Source organism: Cupressus sempervirens, chromosome 8, assembly GCF_028749045.1.
Source record: "Cupressus sempervirens isolate cs-2001-9-10 chromosome 8, ASM2874904v1, whole genome shotgun sequence".
Classification (NCBI taxonomy): domain Eukaryota; kingdom Viridiplantae; phylum Streptophyta; class Pinopsida; order Cupressales; family Cupressaceae; genus Cupressus; species Cupressus sempervirens.
The window spans coordinates 453436328-453458168 of NC_143125.1; the positions used below are offsets into that span (position 1 = coordinate 453436328).

The 21841-nt window shown below is 36.8% G+C and overlaps 1 protein-coding gene across 1 annotated transcript in view; it reads right to left on the minus strand.

Moving 5' to 3' along the window:
* Nucleotides 1-21841, minus strand: part of LOC149543175 (Transducin/WD40 repeat-like superfamily protein) — a 268058-nt gene that overhangs the window by 119308 nt on the left and 126909 nt on the right. Inside the window, exon 10 of the mRNA XM_089798064.1 lies at nucleotides 5340-5408. Coding sequence (XP_089654190.1) covers nucleotides 5340-5408 — 69 coding nt within the window. The remainder of the gene's footprint in view (nucleotides 1-5339; nucleotides 5409-21841) is intronic.

Below are 21841 nucleotides of genomic sequence, written 5' to 3' on the forward strand. Positions count from 1 at the left end.
CTCAAATTGTTAATCATGCTCTTAAGCCAGCCCCCCATCCAGTTCTTTCCTTTATTATGTTCCCATAACGTCAATAGTCCAACTGAAGCACCCCTTGCTTGGATATCCTCACATTGCCATTGTCCAATTTTGTGATTCAATTTTATTGCTTCTTCAGAAGATAGTTTGGATTCTTGAATTAGAATTATCTCTGATTCCATCCATTTTAGATTGCGCTTTAGGAGGCACTGTTTGTTAGGTGTATTAAGACCCCTAACATTCCATGATGTTATCTTCATTTTTCAGTGTGGAATCTCTTCCCCTTCCCGCAATTTGAAAAGGCTAGCTTCTTCTGATTTTCAGCTTATTCGTCTTTTAATCTTAATTCTGCAATTGATTTTCTTCCTCTGTTTTTGAGTGATTTAGCACAATTTGGGGCTTTATTACCTTCATATATTTTGGCTAATCCTAAGACTTCAGAATTATCTTTTTCAATCGTTTCTTCTTGCTCAATCCTAATTTCATGTTCTTCATGTCTTAGGATATTTTCCATCGTTTGAAAATGCTCTTGTGCTTTATTTATTCTTGGAGATGTCTCCAACAAACTATCTATTAAATCCATCATATTGTAGATTGCATTGCCTCTATAGTTCTAATGGTAAATTGTTCTTGGTTTCATCAGGATTTGGGGAAGAGGGAGATGTCCATCCTGCTAAATCAGACGCATCTTCTGGTGGGGGGGGGGGGGAGGAGCATATTCTCCAAGTCTAATGAGAAAGTCGCTAGATTCTCTTCTCTTCTCAAAGCATGACATTAGATTAGATCAGTTCTTAGTTCAACTTGAACTTCCATTACCTCTTTTCGTAATTCTGACAACACCTTTACATTGGATTCTATTTTCTTAATATAGTCATCTCTTTTGTTGGTTTTGTGTGTTTGAGAATCCTTGTTTTGCTCTCTTGTAGCTCCAATGTCTGGGTTATTGATATTATTCACTTCATCATTTTTTTTGTTACCTATCTTTGCTTCTGTTTCGTTTGTTCCATTTTCAATTATCTGTCCCTCTTAACATCTGCTAGGCTAATTGATTGGCCTTCCCTCTTTCCTTTACCTAAATTTATTTCATCCACCTCGCTAATCTCCAAAAGATTGGCTGGAGTACCGAAAACGTCAGACCATCTGACTCTGTTATTATTGATTATACCTTAAAAAATTACTGGTTTGATTTCATATAAGCCATATCTATAAGAAAACTTAATCAGTTTGTAGATACATACTGGATTTAAGTCTACTAAGATCTTAATATCCTTTGTAGCAAACTTTGGTTGTTCAAAGCCAAGGAAAGAACCTAGGTAATTAGCTATTAGTTTTAAAGTTTCCCAATTATTTAGTTCAACTGGAATTTGCCCTAAATGTACCTGTGTTGCAACTTCTTTTGGAATAAAAGATTGAGCATTAAAATTTGGAAACCATTCGAAAAAAAAGAAAGAGGAATCCATTAGAGCATAATCTAAATTTATTAAGAAGGATATTTCTGAATCAAGCAGATTTACATTCTACCAAAAAAAATTTGTCAGAGGAATGAGTGATACTTACCTGACCCATGAATGAATCATTCTGCCATTTTTCCATATCTCTCCTTTGAGCCACCAAACCATCCCATGTTGCCCATAAACTTTTCTCTTTTAAGTTTTCCATATTGGAAACCCTATCTTCTAAAGCTTGATTATTTCCTGTTGAGCCTACAATAGTAGATTTCAAACGATTTACCCTCAAATGTTTGTTACCTTGAACAGGGATCACTGTTAAAATATCTGGATGATATGAATCAATATGTTGGGATGTTGCAATGGAATAACATTATTGTTAATCTTTCTAATACCCTTATTGCTTCCATTCTCCACCATACGTTTCAAGATCTGCTTTCAATGAGCTGGAAAGGAGTTTTTTATTTGATTACTATTGTTTACATGTGCTTTTTTCTGCAGTCCTCCCGATGCCCTAAACTAATCTTGTTTGCACCTCTAACGAAAGTTGGCATTGAGGAAGATAATGGAATTATCCACATCCCTCCGAATCTTTTGATTTTTGGATTCTGGGAAAATTGTAGTTGACTATGAAATCGATCTTCCCATTTTCTCTAAAATCTGGCCATATGCTGCGAGAAAGGAGGGCTATGTCTTCGAAGGGATTTCCTCTTCTTAGCCGATTCAATGTTTAGATTTCTTAGTGTAGTTTCCTGAACCTTCCTCCAATGTTTTTTGCTAAAGACCAAATTCCATCCTTCTTCAATATGCGGTTGGGAAGCAGGCCTAAGAGTGTTAGGGTTTCTTCCGAATCATTATATCGCAGATTTTACGAATTTCACATTTTCACACTTTTTTAAAATGTCCTAGATATTATGTAATAATATAATTATATCATTCATAATATAGTTATATCACAATGTGATAATATAATTGTATTATAATTATAATTATTATTATATTATATTGAGGGGCTCAACAATATTATATTAATATTTAATTGATGAGGACCCAAACTTTGGAAGGGTCGCATCCCTATGAATCTCATTTGTTTGGTATAAAGGAAGCTTCATCTTATTCTCTTGGATATAGATAAAAATATATATATAATCTATTTTATTAAGAAGATATTGTGCTCAGGGTGATGATAAGAGTTTATCATATATGGCTGCGAAGGCAACAGATCTGATGGTTTGCCTATGGTTCACAAGAACTATCGAAATTTAACAAGCTGCAAATGAACTATTTTCTCTTTTAAGCCTAGCCCAATGACTATTCACATCCCTTCTTTTGTTTCTTTATTTCCTTTTTGAAATATCAATTTTCCCAATAAGAAAATAAAGTGCCCATGTAATAATAAAGTTACTTTTAACAATATGAACTTAGGCTATAAAGTCAATTTATTAATAAATCAATTAAATCTATAGGCATTAAAATTACTAATTAGATGGACTCGGATAAGCATGTGTGATAGCTCGTTGGAAAGGCCTCGACGAAATGCTCCTAGTCCAACACTAAAATTGTCAAGAATGTTGACCTTGTAGAACTTACTAAAAATAGTAATTATTTGGAATCTTTATTGAAATGACCCCGATCGGCTGTAAACCGAAACTACCTAGGCCAAAATTCAATATGATCTCTAAGAAATCTTGGTTAGCCCACCAAACCAAGGCAAAATGGGCTAACAACGCACAACATTTTATTGTCGTAGATAAGGGGACATGACACATGATGCCACCACCAAGCACAATTTCACTGGATAGTTTCACTAGCTCAAAGTGCAAAAATGCTTGGAAGAATTTATAATTCTTCAAACTCAAAACTTGAAACCCTTGTTTAAAATTTCTCTTCACACAACAAAAGAAAATACCAAGTCATAAATGAATTGGTTTTCTCTTGCCTTGTCTTTCAATAATTCTCAAATAGAAATCGACTTGTATCTTCACAAATACACTTCTCATAACTTAGAAATTACTTAGCTTTTGATACCACTTTCTTTTCTTACAATTCAATTATACCCCTTATTTTGATGCATAGTAAAAAGTATACTTTATTAAACACTTATATCTCCCTTTTAAACAAAGTACATTTAAACCATAATGTTATATTATATCATTGTGATGCACTTTATCATAATACTTTTAAGCCATTAAGTGACTTCATTCACATAAACTAAAAATATAGATTAATAATTGCACCTTATCATTAAAATTAATAAAGTATTACTTTATAAATAATTAAAATAACATAACTCTAATATTAATCATTATTTCTTCTTTTTGTGTGAACTTGAGAATTAATCATTGTATCTATTGTGCATCCAATTGCCTTAAGATAAAGAGTAAGTCCTTAACGAAGTTTGCTAATACCAAGTCAAGGTGCAATGCTAAAAATAGCATCATGGGTATAATTGACTTTCTATAAATAGTAAGTCTATCAAATTGACCCAATTAATGAATGAGCCAATCATTGCAAATGCCTTGAGTCTGGGTGCCCCTATCAGATATAGAAACTCCTTAACAATGACTTACTATAAATAGTAAGTCTCTAAATAAAAGCTCTGACAACATTAGCACAATGCCACACTATTGCCAATCTATTCAGGTGGTCTAGTAAAGATAGAAACTCTGACTTTCCCAAAATAGACACTTATAATAGTGAGTGTGCCAATCTGATCCAAACAAGAGCAATCCTGAACATCCCCGACCATTAGAGTAGAAAAATAGCCACTAGCTCAACCAAGACCCCATGTCCATGAAATTAGCCTGCGAGGGTTGAAATGATGGGCTAATAACTCGCCCTCTCACACTAGCTAAAAAGAGTACATTGCATAACTTGTATTAACCTGAGACCTCAGAAGTTATTTATACCAAGGAAACCATTAATGTCACTCAGTAATGGGTGAACATCTCTCTCTAATTTAGTATAAACTCTGCAACTATTGAGCAACTAAATTAGGATTTGAGTTTAGGCAAAAGAGTCCTAAGATTAAGATATCTTAAGGAGAGTTTGATTGGCATATTTCAAAACTTAGGTATATCTAAAAACTGCTCAAACTTTGGAGGAGTCAACACCAATGAATCAGATATGAGTTCCACCCAAAACAAAGTAGGGTAGATACTAAACTGAAATATTATCTATGTATGAGATATGACCACAGAAACTTGACAAAATTCAAATTGCAGACTTGAATTAGTATTAGACTCAAGGCAAATCTTTGAAAAATGAGTTCAAAGAAGTTGGCAATCTACCAAAACAGGAAAACGAGACAAGTAGTTAACGAAGCAAACATTACTAGTTTAGATGAGGATATATGTATACTCCCCTGGATTCGGAAATTTTTCCACTGCCAAAAAGAAATGGCCTGATTATACACAGTTTTTAAAGACTTTGAAGTTCATGCCATCTAGGCTGTCTTTTAAAGCATTGGGTGTACCTGTGTACTCCCTCAACAAAGCATAGGTAAAAAACAGTCCAATTTCAGTTCAACCCTATATTTATGCCCCGGACATATTAATATGCTCAAGATTATGATTTATATCATTTAGCAGCCCAATTCCTCATATTAGTTCCTCCTGTTACCTTTTATTCTTAACAATAATAAAATATTAAATGCCTGGCATGAAACCTCAACATGTGCCTTTTTCCATAACATCGAATTTTTAGTGACGCCATACAATGCACAGCATATTATCTATATCAAATTTAAGAGAATATATCAGGAGAAATTAAGATATAAAAGAAAAAAGCCATGTTACTAAATAAACATAATAAATGTGTTACTATTTTATCCCCATTCTATATGCATAAGTAGCACAGGTTGAGGGGCCAAACCGCAAGTCCCAAAATCGAAGACTGCCACCATTGCCACCCGTAACAAATATATTTTTGCTTTCAGTATCACTGCAGTACAAGAAAATAAAACACCAACTGAATCATTTATAACACACCACCATCTTCTTATAAACAATTCCATCTTCAATTTCACAATAGAGATTTGCAATCAACATGTGGGAGCTAGATTTTTACATCATCTCTATAACATGTCGATTTCTAACAGTTGGGATGCTTGAACCCATCATGTAAAATGCAAAGTAGATCTCCCATTCATAAAAATGCCACTATATGCATACCACCACCAAGCATAAATACAATTTTCAAATGGAAATATAACTATCCAAATAAAGCATCAGTCAAGTAAGAAAAGCCATGATATTATAAGTAAATGAATCCAAAGTCTTCGTAAATAGTGCACCACCCTCAGGTGACTTCTTCACCCTATTGAACAAACTAGGTATATAAAATTCGAATGATATGCCACTGGATCATCACATGCATACAAAAATAGCATAACTTCCTAGAAAGGAATTATGTCCTTTAGTTCTGTAATTCAAGCACTAGCCCACACTCACCATATAAAAATGCCAATGTTAATACTGAAATCATGCATAGAATAACTTTCATCTTTATCACAATGTGCAAATGTTTTTTTTCCAAGAAATAAGCTTTGGCAGCCAACAAGTATTTGCCCGAAAAGTAGCCATTTGAGACATGCTATGTTTTGTATAGAAATTTTATATTTTTCTGAGTCCTATAAAAGAAGAGGAAGAAATTATTGGCATGCCCCCTCCATCTTCAACTCCTAATTTACTTAACAGAAGTAATAGTAATTTACATGGGGCCTCTAATGCAGGACGATCCTAAGGGTCAAGCAGTTTCACATCACCCAAAAAATATTTCTTTATTTGTTTCCTTATTTTTAGTCTTCCATACACAAGAATAGTTTTCGTAGCTTTTGCATTTTCAGATTAGTTTCCATGCACATGAATAACCTGTGTAGTTTGTATATTTTAATGACTTTTTCTACTCTGATTTGTTAGGGGCAACATTTTGTGAGTTGTCCTGCACAACAGTTGAGCATTTCATGAATTATTCTTTTGGACAAATCTAACCGAACTACATTGTTCCAGCACCTTGTGCAGGGTTTGTGAGTACATTTTTAATCATGCATCTTGCAAGCTACCACCCAAGCTTCTATATTACCTCTATAGTCGATAGCACAACATGCAAGCTGACAGATTTTTCTTGATCACTGTATAAGTCTTTGTATAGACTTTTATTTCTCGCTTAGCACTTTACAGCGTACACCATTCTTCTTCCATGCCAGCCTTTGGAAAAAAATTGAAGTGTCATGCAAACATGGCTATGAATTCTGAAGGCACTAAACGGTTGATTGTCTATAGACAATATTTCCTTCTTATTACAATAGGTTTCCATATAGTTTTGCTAAGATTTCAGTTGTACTCTAGTGAGTCTAGCCTGACAAGCAAATTTACGAGTCACATCTGCGAGAAAGTGTTTCTAAAAAAAATCAATTGTAAATTTCTCCCGTCAAATTAAAATAAATTGATCAAAATCTCACTTTCGGCAACATAGCTGTTGGTCTTTTTTTATATAAAAATCATCATCATCCAAAAACTCTTCTAAGTTACACTAGTTAAAATTGCAATTATGCTAGATCAACAATACTAAGCAAAACCGTTCTACATTTTTTATCAGTTAATGAAGGTCAAGATTCAAATGATTTTGATATTAAAAGCAGCCAAAACTGGGGGCTGACCCATGTACAGATAACTAACAGAAGAATAATAACTGTCAGAAGATTAGCAGCAAAAGGATAGCCACCTACAACTTTCCTCTATCCAAAACAATAAACATACTAACCATCTTTAAACTTAAATCAGAAAAATCTACGAAAGTTAATCAGAGTCTTGATAATAGCCATAATATGCCATGCAGGGCTATAGAGAGCAAAGTCTGTAGTAAAAAACTGAAAGTAAAAAAATAATTATAAAAAATAAGGCCACCAAAAAGACCAAAAAATTACCAACCAACACCCATCACTAATTTTTTAAGTTTTACTAGGCATGTACAGCGTCAGCCTCACCCAGCCCTCAGTAAGAAACTTGAAGATGTCTTTGTAGTCATCCTCTTCATTCAGCTTGTCTTTATGAACCTATTCCGGCAGCAAACAGAGGGAAGTTGCAGAACTGTGCATGTCTTTCAATGCGAACCTAGTGATCTCCTTGACCCTTTTTTTCCATCACTTCAGCATTGCTGATAATCACCTGCACTTTAGCATCCAAACCATCCACCTTTTTCTCAACAGCAAGAAGCGTACTGTCTGTCTCCTCCTTGATACTACTGGCTTCCTCTACAACCACATTTGTATCGATCCTCAGGGTGGGGAAAGATGAATTGGAATGGGTAGTGGTTTCAGGAGCGAGGTTAACATAAGTGTTGGGGCTTTCAGAAACATGGGTAGCGCTACTGGTAGCAAGTGAGGGGACAATGGCGGCAGGTGAAAGGGCAGCTTTCTCTGGGGAGTCATCTTCTTCCTCCACATTCTCTGTACTATCAGTCTCTGCAGAAGGGAGGGATATTTAACGGGTTTCTCTTTTTCAGAGGGTTTGGTTGCCAGTTTGACAGAGTGATGGAGAGTGCTAGCCTCAATAGTGATTTCCACATTAAAATCGATGAGCTGAATGTGCTGAATTTTCACCTTGGATTTTTTAGGTTCATTGGGTTTTATACTCCTCCAGGGGACTAACAAGTTTCTTGCCTTTTTGTTTGTCAGCAGTTTCAAGCAGACTGACGGCATTCAAGGGACCGGGCTCAAGCATGAGCACAGGGTTTTTAAACATTAATTTTTTCGAATGCTCAGGGTCCAGGACAACACTAACCATAGGCAGGGACTTGAAGCCAAACATATTTTTCGGACAAAGATCATGCAGGGAGCACAAAGGGTTAGATTGAAGTTGTTCAAATGGTAAATAAGGTCTTGATCTAGAATAGTGTATTTCTTGCCCTAGTTTTTTGCCTCTGCAATATCTTTAGCATTTGCATCCATCAAATGCAGTGAAAGAAAAGGAATGGAAATAAAATCCCTTTTTCTAAGATGATTCAGAAACGAAAGATGCTAATAGTAGTAGACCCCATACCGACCCTCAGGAGCCAAAAAATTCATGATAACATAACACACCTGATCCCATGACAGTGGAAGCTCCTCACAGTTGAACCCACCGCGCACTTTGACCAACTTCTCATTACCACAGAAGAATTGATTGAGGCTTGTAGTGTCTGTGATTTTGCTCTCCTTTTTCCATTTTCTTCCTCCATTGGAAGGCTCATAGCCTGTGCAATAACCTCCTCGATGACTTCAAAATTGATATACCCAACAATGACCCATTGTCCGCCCAAGACGAAACAAATTGTCTGGACGATCTTTCATCGTAGCCCATTATGTTTTCCATGAATTTGTCAATCCCATTCTCGGTGCACACAAACCTCACAACCAGTTTAGACTTGAAGACCTCAGTTTTAACAGGCTGAATTCTCAGTCTGTCAAATATTATCCTCCTCCAGCTTAACAAGATTAGTGAAATGCAAAATACTGTAGTTGCAGAGCCACAGGAAAATGATGGAAGTATCCAGAAGCAATCCCACAACACTTTGTAAAAAGCAAGAGCAATAATCATTGTAGTTGATGAGCATCACATTTGTGTGAGCCCTCAATTAAATGTATAGATCCTTACTGGCTCCCAATTTAAAGCTTGATGCACAATAGATTGTTTTCCTCTAATTTGTTGTATTTTTGGATCATATATCTGTTCCTTTATCCTTTGAATTTTATGAACTATCATAACATAAATTGCATAAGCATAAACTCTCTGGAATTGACTTGCTAATTTTATTAAAAATGTACAGGTATGCATAAAATCACAATACAATTCTTAAACAGCAAATGGAACCTGAACCGATTACTGTTAAGTAACGTCCATTGGCAGTTATCTCCTCCATGCAAGTATTCTGAAACAAATCACTGCAGAGCAACTTGAACGCATGCATCAAAATATGGTTCAGACAGCTCCCAAACTCTCCAATAGCACTCTTAACCAATTCGCAAATTCACAATTCCTTCCTGCAGATGTGAATTCAATCTCCACCACAATTCTAACAGCTGCCGACTCCTATTTGCAGGTCTTACTTCCACTCACGGCTTGGACTTGGTCTTTCACGGGAGAATTAATGAACCGCAAGCCCAGTTGGCTTCACAACAGCCGTCTAACTCAAATGTTAGACTGAGAAGGGCGTAGGACCTTCTTGATAATCCCATCCTTTCTCACAATAAAAACTGTCTTTGCTATCAGTTACGTCTGCCAGCTACCAGTAATTCGCAAAACCCCTAGTGTTAATGTTGTCCAACCAAAACCAGTGTCTGGAAGTAATTTACTGACTCCATTATTCTGCCATCCAGTCTCTTTATGCAATCCACCCTTATTTCCAACCAAAATTGCAAACCCTTATTAATTCAGTCAGCAAACCCAATGTAAAATCCTAGCCTAAAACGTCAACCTTCAACACCAGATATCTCCAAGCCACAGTAGCCACAATAGGAGAAATTCGATAATTGTTTACCTCAGCACAATTATCCAGGAAGATCACAGAAATTCTTCAAACCCTCAGCTAGGCAATATAAGAAAATTAAATATATAAATTCGAGATGATCTCTCCTCAACAAAAAGATGCATTTGTAATACTAATTGAGCCATCCAACTTCACTCTCACACTTTCCGCTTAAAAGGCAACTTTATAATATAAAGTTATGACACTTTATAATATAAAGTACTATGCTTATTATAAGTGACTTAAATAATCATTAATCTGACAAGCTCACTAATAAAAAAACTTTTATAAAGAAATTCTAGAGAGAGATCAAATATCCAAAACCAGAGGACTATCCTGCCTAACTGCTCAATCCAAAAATAGCAACTAACCGAGAGTGACTTACTAAAAATAGTAAGTCCAAAAATAGCAATCTCACGATGAAGACCCCCAAAACTAGACATCAACTCATGAGGGTCGCGATAATGAGCTAACAAACCCACACTCTGGAGACTTGCTAAATCAAGGACATTACATTAAACCAGAATTAATGAGGTTAAAAAGGCTTTTTCCCTCATCAACACCAATGACATTCGTCCGGATAAATAAATAATAAATGCAGCCTTTCCCAATATCAATACTCGGCAAATAAATGGAATCATTATTTGGCCACCGTGAGTTGCTTTGGAAATAAGCATTACGACTAGGCACAATACCACCACGTGGAGAGCCCTCTGAAAAATTGATGGGTTCTAAGATCCTATTCAGATTTTGATATAAAAGTAAGCCCTTTTTCATAATCATCATTGAATAGAAGGTGCAAATAAAATAACAATTGACAAGGCAATTAATCATTATTAACTAGAACCCCTAATCTTTCCTTCACAAGAATTGTCATTGTTTTCTTTGGTAACGGATGGACATTCCTCCAATGTCATAAGTCATATTGCAGCATTCTGAATACAGCGATAGAGTCAGAAGCTCTATCCCTTCTTTGCACATATGTCAGATGGTGAAGTTGTCAAGGTTGGCAATAAGCATTCTAATAGCTCTCAAAATCATATCCACCTTCCAACCCGTAGCACTTTTACCACTAACAGAATTAACAATTGACTTGGAGTCTCCTTCAATTTCTAAATATTTGATGTCAATAGTAAGGGAAAAATTAAGTCCCCACAAGAAAACCATTCACTTAGATTGGTTAACAGTGTGATTCTTCAACCTACTAACATATGCTGCAATGAGATAACCATAATGATCCCTTATAACTCCTCCCCCAGCTTCCCATTTATTAATAGCAGCCCCGTCAAAGTTTATTTAATACAATGAAGGGCTTTGGACCTCCCATTTGGTCTTTTGCATGTCAAGATTTCTAGAATTGTTAAAAGCCCTAAACTCTGGGGGGAGTTTCCATTGGTCAGCAATCTAACTGTCAACTATGGTAGGAGGATTGCTAGGAGTTCTCCACTTACTGACAGAGATATTTTCCATAATCATCTTGCAACAACTGTTGAAAATATTGTCAGGAGAGCTTCTAGTGTCTTTGAAAATGTTGTTATTTTGTTCCTTCAAGATACCATAACAAATGTGAGGAGGCATCTGGTCCCAAAGTTATTTAATCAATGGGTGACATAAACATGACGGCCAACCATCAACAAATTGGTGTATATGCTTTTGTACAACCCACAGGAGGTCAACTTTTTTGAGGATCATATACCATATGCAAACAAAAGAGCGGTGAATAAAGAGGTGCTTGATGGTTTCCTCTTCTAGCTTACAAACGATACATCTATTTGGCAGTTGGAAGCCTCTCCTTAGGTTATCTTGTGTAAGCACTTTACCATGCATAAGAACCCACAAGGCAAAATTAATCTTTGGTATGAGTTGCAAGCTCCAGATTCTTTTCCACCATTCAGTATCCCCATCGGATTTCACTAGTTGCGTGTAGGTAGATTTGACTGAGAATTCACCATGGCCCCCTTTCAGATAAAGTTATCCTTATAGTTTGACTGCAATATCCTTAGATTATGGAGAAGGGTCTAAACCTCTAGAACTTTGGGCATGAGCTCACATTGGTAGTTACAGCACACTGAGACACTTTTGCATTTACCTCCCCTTCGCACAATGTAATCAACAACAAAAGTACCCAAACTGTTTTTGGGGATACTCATCAGCTGACAAAAGTGCCATTCTGCCAAATGTTTTTCCTCAAGTCACACATCCTCCCAAAATCTGATCCTTCTATCATTCCCTATCCGCCACTTTAAACCTTCTCTAATGATAGGTCTATATTTGAGGATATTGTTCCATAGCTTAGATCTAGAAGGGAGACCATTTGAATTCAAATTGATGAAGAAGTGTTCCCTCTCTAAATACTTATTCCTAATAGTGTTGCAACAATCAGAAGCTCCTTTAGCCAAGTTCTATTCAGGGCATTAATCTTTCTTTTTTCAAGTCCACCCATAGTCTTTGGTAGGCAGACCATGTCCTAATGAACCAAAGAAAGTTGTTTCTTCTATTCCATGCTCGTCCAAAGAAAGGTTAGTTGGATTCTCTCAAGCTTCTCCCCATGAAGCCCAATATTTTAAATAGACAGAGGAAGTAAATAGGAATGCCCTGGAGGGAGGTAGCAAGGAGTTGGAGTTTATCTACACTACTTAGAAATTTGCCTTTCTAGCCAACAATTTTTTTTTGGAATCTTTCAAGGATGGTATTCCAAAAAGTCAGGGTAACATCTCTGATAGTAAGTGGAAGAAACAAGTCCCAGGTAGATTGGCACATTAGCACTCAAGAATATTGAGAATTTTGGTGTACAAATCAGCGTGAGTGTTGAAGCAGTAGAGACTATTTTTATTATAGTTGATGCATTGTCTAGAACCATTAGCATAATCAAAAAGAAGGTTCTTCCCTTGTTTAGCATCTACTATAGAGGATTTCTCATATAGGAAAGTAACATCCACAAACTGTTAAACAACAAAGGGGATGATGGTGGAGGCAATCTTGACTCCCCATATTCTCCCATGGCTGCAAGATTCATGAAAGTTCTACCCAAGATCTCAATAATCATAATAAAAGGGTAAGGGAAGAGGAGGTTCCCCTACCGAAGACCTTGTTTGCTTTTATAAAAACCCAAGGAACCCCATTAACCAAAACAGAAAAGTGCACCGTTTCCACACATTCTCGAATCATATCAACAACCTTTGGACCCAAACCAAATTTTAAGAGTCTTATATAGGAAGCACCAATTGACTTTACTATAACCTTTAGAAATATCAAGGTAGAAAGCCATACCTGGGACTCTACTTTTTTCTATGAAGTTGTAATGTCCCAACTTTAGCAGTTGATTAAGTGTGTACGTGTTAGCCTAGTTCTACATGGTCCCAAGGGCTAACAAAGGGTTTAAAGGGATCCTAGAGTGTTTTGGCCTAATCATCTCTAGTTTGGGCCAAAACAGAGTTTATTTACTCAGTCTTAGGCATCATTACTATTTTTAGTAAGTTAGCAGGACACAGGGGAGGCTAATTTTGGTGATTGGATTTGATACTCCTCAGCGATAGCTTTCCAACGAGCTATCACTCGTGTTGTTCGGAGTCTAATAGACAATATATTTTTATGCTTGAAGTATTATTAAAGTAACATGTAAATTAGTTGTGAAATATTAAAGTGTTACTTTAATATTAAATTTTATGGGAATGTGTGCAAATCAAAAAGGGCACCTAAAGCGAGACATAAGTGAATATTTTTATATGTTTTACATTGCACATCTTTTATCCCATAGTGCTCATGAGAGTTGAATCGACCCTTGGAGAAAGAATAAAAGTGAGCGTTAATGGCTTAATTCGGCAGGTTGAATATGAAAAAAAAATTGATGTTCGAGTTGTCGATCAGTTCTTGGCATTAGAGGATGTCTATCCTCTCTTGTGGCATTCTAGACATCATTCCTTTGGGATTTGGCCTTTGGAATTCATTTCTATCAGCTTCATCAATAGTTAGATTGGGCACATTTCCAACTACAAGCAGATTGGGTGTTTGCTCATATCATCCCTGCTTCTTGTTCGATGCTTATGCCATTCTGAAGGGATGATTTTATGAGGATCTTGCACTGATTAAAGACATATTATACTGTAGCAACACTGTAGCACAACACTATTCATGTTACTGTAGTGTATAGCATAAGTCATGTTAGTATAGCAGTAAGATGGGAAGTCATTACTAGAACATTATGTTATAATGCTAGAGTAATTAGTGAGTTGAAAAGTCTACTATGTATTTGATTTTGTTAGTTTGAGAAATAATATTATTTCAGCAGTAGTTCAATCTTTAGTTTGCATATTATTATAAATTCTTTTTTGTTCATGTTATGTGATTTCAAATCTATGTAAAGACATAAAAACAAACAAACATTTTACTTCCGGAGCCATAAAGGGGTTTAAATATTTAACGGAGAATTAAAGGGTTGGATGCAAATTATTTGACTGAATTCCTATTAGTAGTTGGTTTAGTTTTTGGGCATTTCTAGGGTGCCCATTATAGGAGTTGATAATTTAATGAGTGGCAATGACAAGATCGAGGATTTGTCGACTTGAAGTGGCCATAGCTACATCGGAAGGTTGTCTTCTCGTTGTCATTTGCTCTCATCCTCATCTGGCGGTATCCAAATCGTAAATTGATTCTAGTGAAGAAGCATGCACCATGCAACTCATCAATACTTTGGCATGCCTATCTCATGGATATCTGGTGGATGACTCTTTACCTATGGCTCCTATGGAGCCGGCATAATTAAACATTCTAATGCCCACTCTATTTCATTATGCCGAAAAAGTTTCTGCATTCTCCTCAAGGAGACTACTTTGCATCTCCCATCTGAAAGTCCTCTGAGTACAACAGTTCTGCCTTCATGATGGAATCTCATCTCCATGTTTGCTAGGTTGAGTGTGAACTCAAGTAGCGAGGCCATCCATGTCATGTCGAGGATGACATCATGGTCTCCCATGTCAACTACATAAAACTCATCCTCCAACTCATAGCCATCTCCAAACTTGATGTGAAGATTAGATATCTTTCAAATGCATAATAATTTGACACCATTAACTATCATGACTCTAAACCCAACATGCTCCTCAGTCTGTAAACCTCTCGTGGCTACCTGTCGTGCATCTATGAAGTTATGTGTAGCCCCAGTGTCAATGAGAGAGATCATTTTCTGCCCTTGGATAGTACCCCTGACCCTAAATGCGATCGCCTTTCGAGCCCCTGTCAATCATGCCAACGACCTATCATCCTTAGTAATATTGTTCCCCTCCGGAGTGCTACTCTCATCTAAATCAAAGTGTTGTTCCTCCCCCTCTGACTGTGACTCCTCCGCTCAAAATACTCCATTTGATTTGCCTTAGCCTTGAGAGGGCACTTATGAGATAAGTCGCAAGGCTCTCTACAATGAAAACACAACTTCTTCCTCCTCAACTCATCCAGGGTGTCATTATCCAACTTCCTATTATCTCCTTTTGGTTGTGCATCCTAGTAAAAAAAAAATTTTGTCCTTTTCCTTATCCTTCTTTGTATGTGAATCCCTAGGCTAAAATCTACTCTTATAAGAAGAAGGTGTTAAGTCACAAGCCTTCTTAGTGGCCTCCTGTAATGTAGCTGGGTCATGCCCCTTGACCCAACCCCTCAAGGGATCTAAGAGTTCGTCCATAAACAACACTACTAATCTCCTCTCTGAAATATTTGTAGCCAACTCAACTAATCTCTGAAATTCACTAATATACGTCTCAACTGATCCCCACTGCTTGAGTTGTGCCAACTCTTTAAACTGTAACTCGAGATCTTTGGTGTCAAATCTCTCTATGAGTCTCTCAGTGAATTCCTCATAAGATGTGATCTGAATATGCCCCAAGGTTACCATGTCGTGGTGCCACCACTCATGAGCTAGACCATCCAAATGAATAGCTGCATACTTGATAGCCTCCTCCTCAAGCATAGGATTCAACTAGAAGTATGCATCTACCTTTTGCACCTAAGCTCTTGCAGTCATCTTCCCTGAAGCATTATAATAAGGTAAAGAAAGTTTTACAACTTTCTTTCTCAGCTCAAAGTTTTGTTTCCTCCCTCCTACTCTAGGCATGTGTCTCATCCTCACGTCCATATAATCTCTGAGGGAAATATCCACCTGAAACTCTAGTCCATTAGCCTCCCAGTCCCTCCTGAACTGATCCTATAACTCGGTAATCTACAGTTTGTTCACTAGTTGAACCAAATCTCTAAGTGGAAAGGTGGGTAGAAGAAGTCTCGAGCTCGTTGTCCAAGCTTGGCGTGTAACATGTCTAAAGTTATCAGCCTCATTCCCATTGTTGCCATGTCCATTATTATTACCATTAATGTTATTCTCAGGACTATTGGTGTTGCCATGGCCTCCATTATTATCATTGCCCCCATTTCCATTGTTTACATCACCTGGATTAATATTCACGCCCATCTGTCTAGCCATAAGTTGTAACATCATATCCATTCGCCTATTCTACTCCTATTGCATACGCTGCCCCTCCTCTAACGTACCCAGTAACCATCTGAACATTACCTCCTCCTCATCTAGATCGGCATTCCTGCCTCCTCCTAGTCCTATATTCCTGTCATCTGAGTCACCCATACCGTTGTCTTGTTCAAAGAATATATCCTCTATGTCTGTACGACTGGATTCTATGTCCAATTGTACAAATGAACTAGACTACTTGCTCTATGAGTCCGAATCTTTGTTGTCTCGCTCTAGTATGGAAGAAGTTAATGGCCTCTATCACATGCTCAAACATACACTCTTAACCTGTTTTATTTCTGACTTTAGTGTTTTGACATTTCGTCAAACACTTTTACCTCTATCCAGCAATTCCAAATTCCCTATAAGGCTTACATAGGATGGCAAGACTTAAAGCTCTAATACCACTGTAATGGATACCCCCAAAATCTGCTTACAAGCATTCATAGCTATATGGTAGTTTTATCAAAAACTTAGCTTGTTGTCTGTAAATTCCCATTATGTGCTACAACCCTTATGGCTCTAAAGGGTTTATCTGTATTGTGTTGTGTTTGGTATGTCACATAAATATAGGAATTGAAAAGCATAACATATATCACAGAAATAACCAACACACTATTTATATTGATTTCCAAAAATTAATAACAAGTGCAGAGCTGACTAACTGAATACTCTAGAAATTAATCGGAACAAACATTGTTTGCATCAAATAGTTGAGGGTGTGGCCCTTGCATTGACCTACTACAAACAATATGTAAGTGCTACAGTCACTTGCTATAGTAACTCGGCTGCTACAGTGACGCGGCTACTACAATGACACGGCTACTGCAGCGACATGTTTCTACAGTAACACGGCTGCTACAATAAGTCAGCAGCTACAGTAACTTGCTACAGTAACTCGGCTGTAGCTGGAAATGCACCCAATCTGCCTAATATAAAGCTGATAGCAATGAATTCCTAAGGCCAAACCCCAAAGGAATGATGTCTAGACTGTGACAAAAGAGGATAGATGTCCTCTAATGCCAAAAAACAAATCTGCAACTCTTGCATTGATTTCTTCTCATATTCAACCCGTCGAATGAAGCCACTAATGTTGCCTTTTATTCTTTATCCAAGAGTTGATTCAACTCACATGAGCAATGTGGGATAAAAGATGTGCAATATAAAACATATTAGAATAATCACTTATGTCTCCCTTAGGTGCCCCTTTTTGATTTGCACAGATGCCCATAAAATTTAATATTAAATTAACACTTTAATATTTTACAACTAAATTCAATGTTACTTTAATAATACTTCAGGCATAAAAATATATTAGCTATCGGACTCTAAATAGCATGAGTGATAGCTCATCGGAAAGTTTTCGCCAAGGAGTATCAAATTCAATCACCAAAACTAGCCTCCCCTATGTCCCGCTAACTTACTAAAAATAGTCAATATGCCTAAAACTAAGTGAATCAACTCCGTTTTGACCCAAATTGGAGATGACTAGGGCAAAACACTCTAAGATCCCTTTAAACCCTTCGTTAGCCCTCAGGACCACGAAGAACTAGACTAACGCACACACACTTGTTTGACTGCTAAAGTGGGGACATTACAGATAGCAAGTTCATGAGCGCCTTTTGGCAGGAGTTGTTCAGGCTGTGCAGTATAGATCTGACACCTTGTATGAGTTACCACCCTAAAACAAATAGGCAGACGGAGATAGTAAATAAATGGGTGGAAGGCTATTTGCGGAACTATGTGACTACGTAGCAGAGAGCATGGGTCAAGTGGTTACACATGGGGGAGTATTGTTGCAATACCACATATCACATGACCATCAAGATGACTATATTTATGGCATTGTCTGGCTGTGAAGCACCAAGCTTCGTGGATTTAGTTTTGGGGAACAATCGAGTGCCCAAAGCCAAAGACCTGTTGTAGGATAGTCGAGATATCCTAAGAGTGCTCAAGGAGAACATACAATAGGCTCAAAATCAGCAGAAGTTGTATGTTGATCAGCATAGGGTAGAGCGCAATTTCGAGGTAGAGGATATGGTGTATTTGAGGCTATAGCCATATAGGCAGTCATCGCTCAAGAGGAGCAGAGCAGAGAAGCTGAAGCCTGAATTTTATAGGCGAAGTCACCTATGAGCTTGAGCTTCCAGAGGTCAGTCGGGCGCACAATGTATTTCATGTGTTGAGGCTTAAGAAAGCCATTGGTCAAAGTGTAGTTCCTTCTACAGATTCACCCCCTTTGGATGAGGAGGGGAAGTTCGTGTTAGTACCTGAGGTTATTCTGGACACCCGAGAGAGGAAACTCAGAACAGGATAGTGAAGGGGTATTTGGTCAGATGGAAAGACCTGCTAGAGGAGGATGCTACATGGGAGAGTGAGCAGATTATTCAGTAGGCTAGACGAAGATTGCTTGAGGACAAGCAATTTCAAGGTGGGCAGACTATAATGTCCCCACTTTAGCAGTTGACCAAGTGTGTGTTCGTTAGCCTAGTTCTGCATGGTCCCGAGGGCTAACGGAGGGTTTATAGGGATCCTGGATTGTTTTGGCTTATTCATCTCTAGTTTGGGCCAAAACAGAGTTGATTTACTCAATCTGAGGCATACTTACTATTTTTAGTAAGTCAGCAAGACACAGGGGAGGCTAAATTTGGTGATTGGATTTGATACTCCTCGGCGAGAGCTTTTCGACGAGCTATTACTCGTGTTGTTTAGAGTCCGATAGATAATATATGTTTATGCCTGAAGTATTATTAAAGTAACATTTAATTTAGTTGTAAAATATTAAAGTGTTACTTTAATATTAAATTTTATGGGAATGTGTGCAAATCAAAAGGCGAGCCTAAAGGGAGACATAAGTGAATATTTTAATATGTTTTACATTGCACATATTTTATCCCACATTGCTCATGAGAGTTGAATCGACCCTTGGAGAAAGAATAAAAGGGAGCATTAGTGGCTTCATTCAGCAGGTTGAATATGAAAAGAAAATTGATGTGTGAGTTAGAGATCCGTTCTTGGCATTAGAGGATGTCTATCATCTCTTGTGACATTCTAGACATCATTCCCTTGGGGTTTGGCCTTTGGAATTCATTGCTATCAACTTTCTTATTAGGAAGATTGGGCGCATTTTCAGCTACAGACAAATTGGGTCTTTTCTCATATCATCCCCACTTCTTGTCCGATGCTTATGCCATCCTAAAGGGATGATTTTATGAGGATCTTGGACTGATTGAAGACAGATTATACTGTAGCAGCACTTCAGCACGGCACTATTCATGTTACTATAGCACAACACTATTCACGTTATTGTTGTGTGACACTGTTCATGTCAGTATAGCATGGCACTATTCATGTTACTGTAGCAGCAAGATGGGAAGTCATTACTGGAACATTATATTATAATGTTGGAGTAATTAGTGAGTTGAAAAGTCTACTATGTTTTTTATTTTATTAGTTTGAAAAATAATATTATTTCAGCAGTAGTTCAATCTTCAATTTGCATATTATTATAAATTCCTTCTTATTCATGTTATGTGATTTCAAATCTATACAAAGACATAAAAACAAACATTTTACTTCCGGAACCATAAAGGGGTTTAAACATTTAACGGAGAAATAAAGGGTTGGATGCAAATTATTTGACCAAATTTCTATCAGTAGTTGGTTTAGTTTTTGGGCATTTCTAGGGTGGCCATTACAGGAGTTGATAATTTAATGAGTGGCAATGGCAGGATTGAGGATTTGTCGACCTAGAACAAGGTCTTTCTGAATGGGGTTGATAAAATTAGTAAGCAACGGTTTGATTATATTCACCAAGACCTTCGAAAGAATCTTAAAGATAGTATTACATAAGCTTAAGGGTTGAAAACCGGTCATGCTCTTCGGGTTCTAAGACTTGGGAACCATGACAATGTGGGTGTTATTTTACATTTTCAGCAACTAACCAGTTTGTCATTAACCATCCTTGATGCATAAGTAAATGTGTTAATATATATACATATATATTTGTTAAGGCATTCTTACATGGTGTATGGGTACTGAAATATTAAATAACCAGTTAATGAATAGACAACCAATATGATTAACTCTACTGGTAAGCAATTATAATTTACAATCAATATTATAAATGTATAATTAATATTCTTAATATAAATGAATTAATAATAATCAGTAATTATATTAATCATTTAATAATGATTGTGAGTTCCTAATATTAATCAATGAAGACTAATAATGTGAAGCATCCATGACATCAATAGCTATCAATGAAGTTATAGCATGAATAGTCTATTTAATTGATAATAAGCATCGACAGCATAAGCAAAGACTTAATGGCGATGATAATTGTTCAAGTATATTGTTTAAAACAAGGTTGAGCAACATTGGCAATTACATGGTGATTTGAACCATCGTGCCTGAATTACCCAGAATAGTATTAAGTCGCACTAATCATTGGGGTCAAAAGGCATCGAAGATAAGAATTGGAATTTAAATAACAGCATTGACATCGATAAAGTAAGACAAATAAAATTGCTATACAACACACCCAACAACACAAAAACAATAAAGTCTATACAGCAGCGAAGGCGATAGTGATCCAATACATAGATTTTGGCTCTCCCCTTTGACAACACCAACGTATGTTAACCTCCTCTCTTCTTAGCTAATATATATATATATATTGTTGACATTTATAAGTTCCCAAACAAAATAAATTTTGAGGAACCATGATTAAGCTTACAGTAATAATAAATAAGAAATCATCATGGGAAATGGTCTTCAATATTAATAATTAACATAATTAAGAAAATTCATTTCGAAATAATATTGATCTCAGTACAATAATCTGATCATAAATAATCAACCCAGGATTCAGAAATAGATGGGGTAACTTGTATTTTCCCACATTCATAATGAAGAGAGAGTTTGTGAAAGGTAGAGTTATTTAGGCACAACAAGGAGAAGATTCCCAAAACAGGCTTTGTTCATGAGGGAACCTCTTGGAGTCTGTTTCTACCCGAGCAGAGTAATTCTACCATTCATTATGGAAATGGAGAAGGACCAAGGAAGACTCCTCCAATAAATTAATATTCTAATCATCCTGATTACAACGAACACCTAATCAATCAACTTAATAGATAATTAATATTCTTTATCTTAATTCATGTCATCTCACTCTGTATCTCGGATTCTATTATGGAACAGATTTGGGAAGGGTTCATTACACAGTTCTAAAAAAATCATTCATAGCTCTAGTAACATAATAGCTGACAATGGCTCAAAACTCTTGGAAGAAAGACGGGGGGAACCCATCCGGGCACGTATCCTATAAGCTCCCATAGAAAAGGCAGCATCACAGACC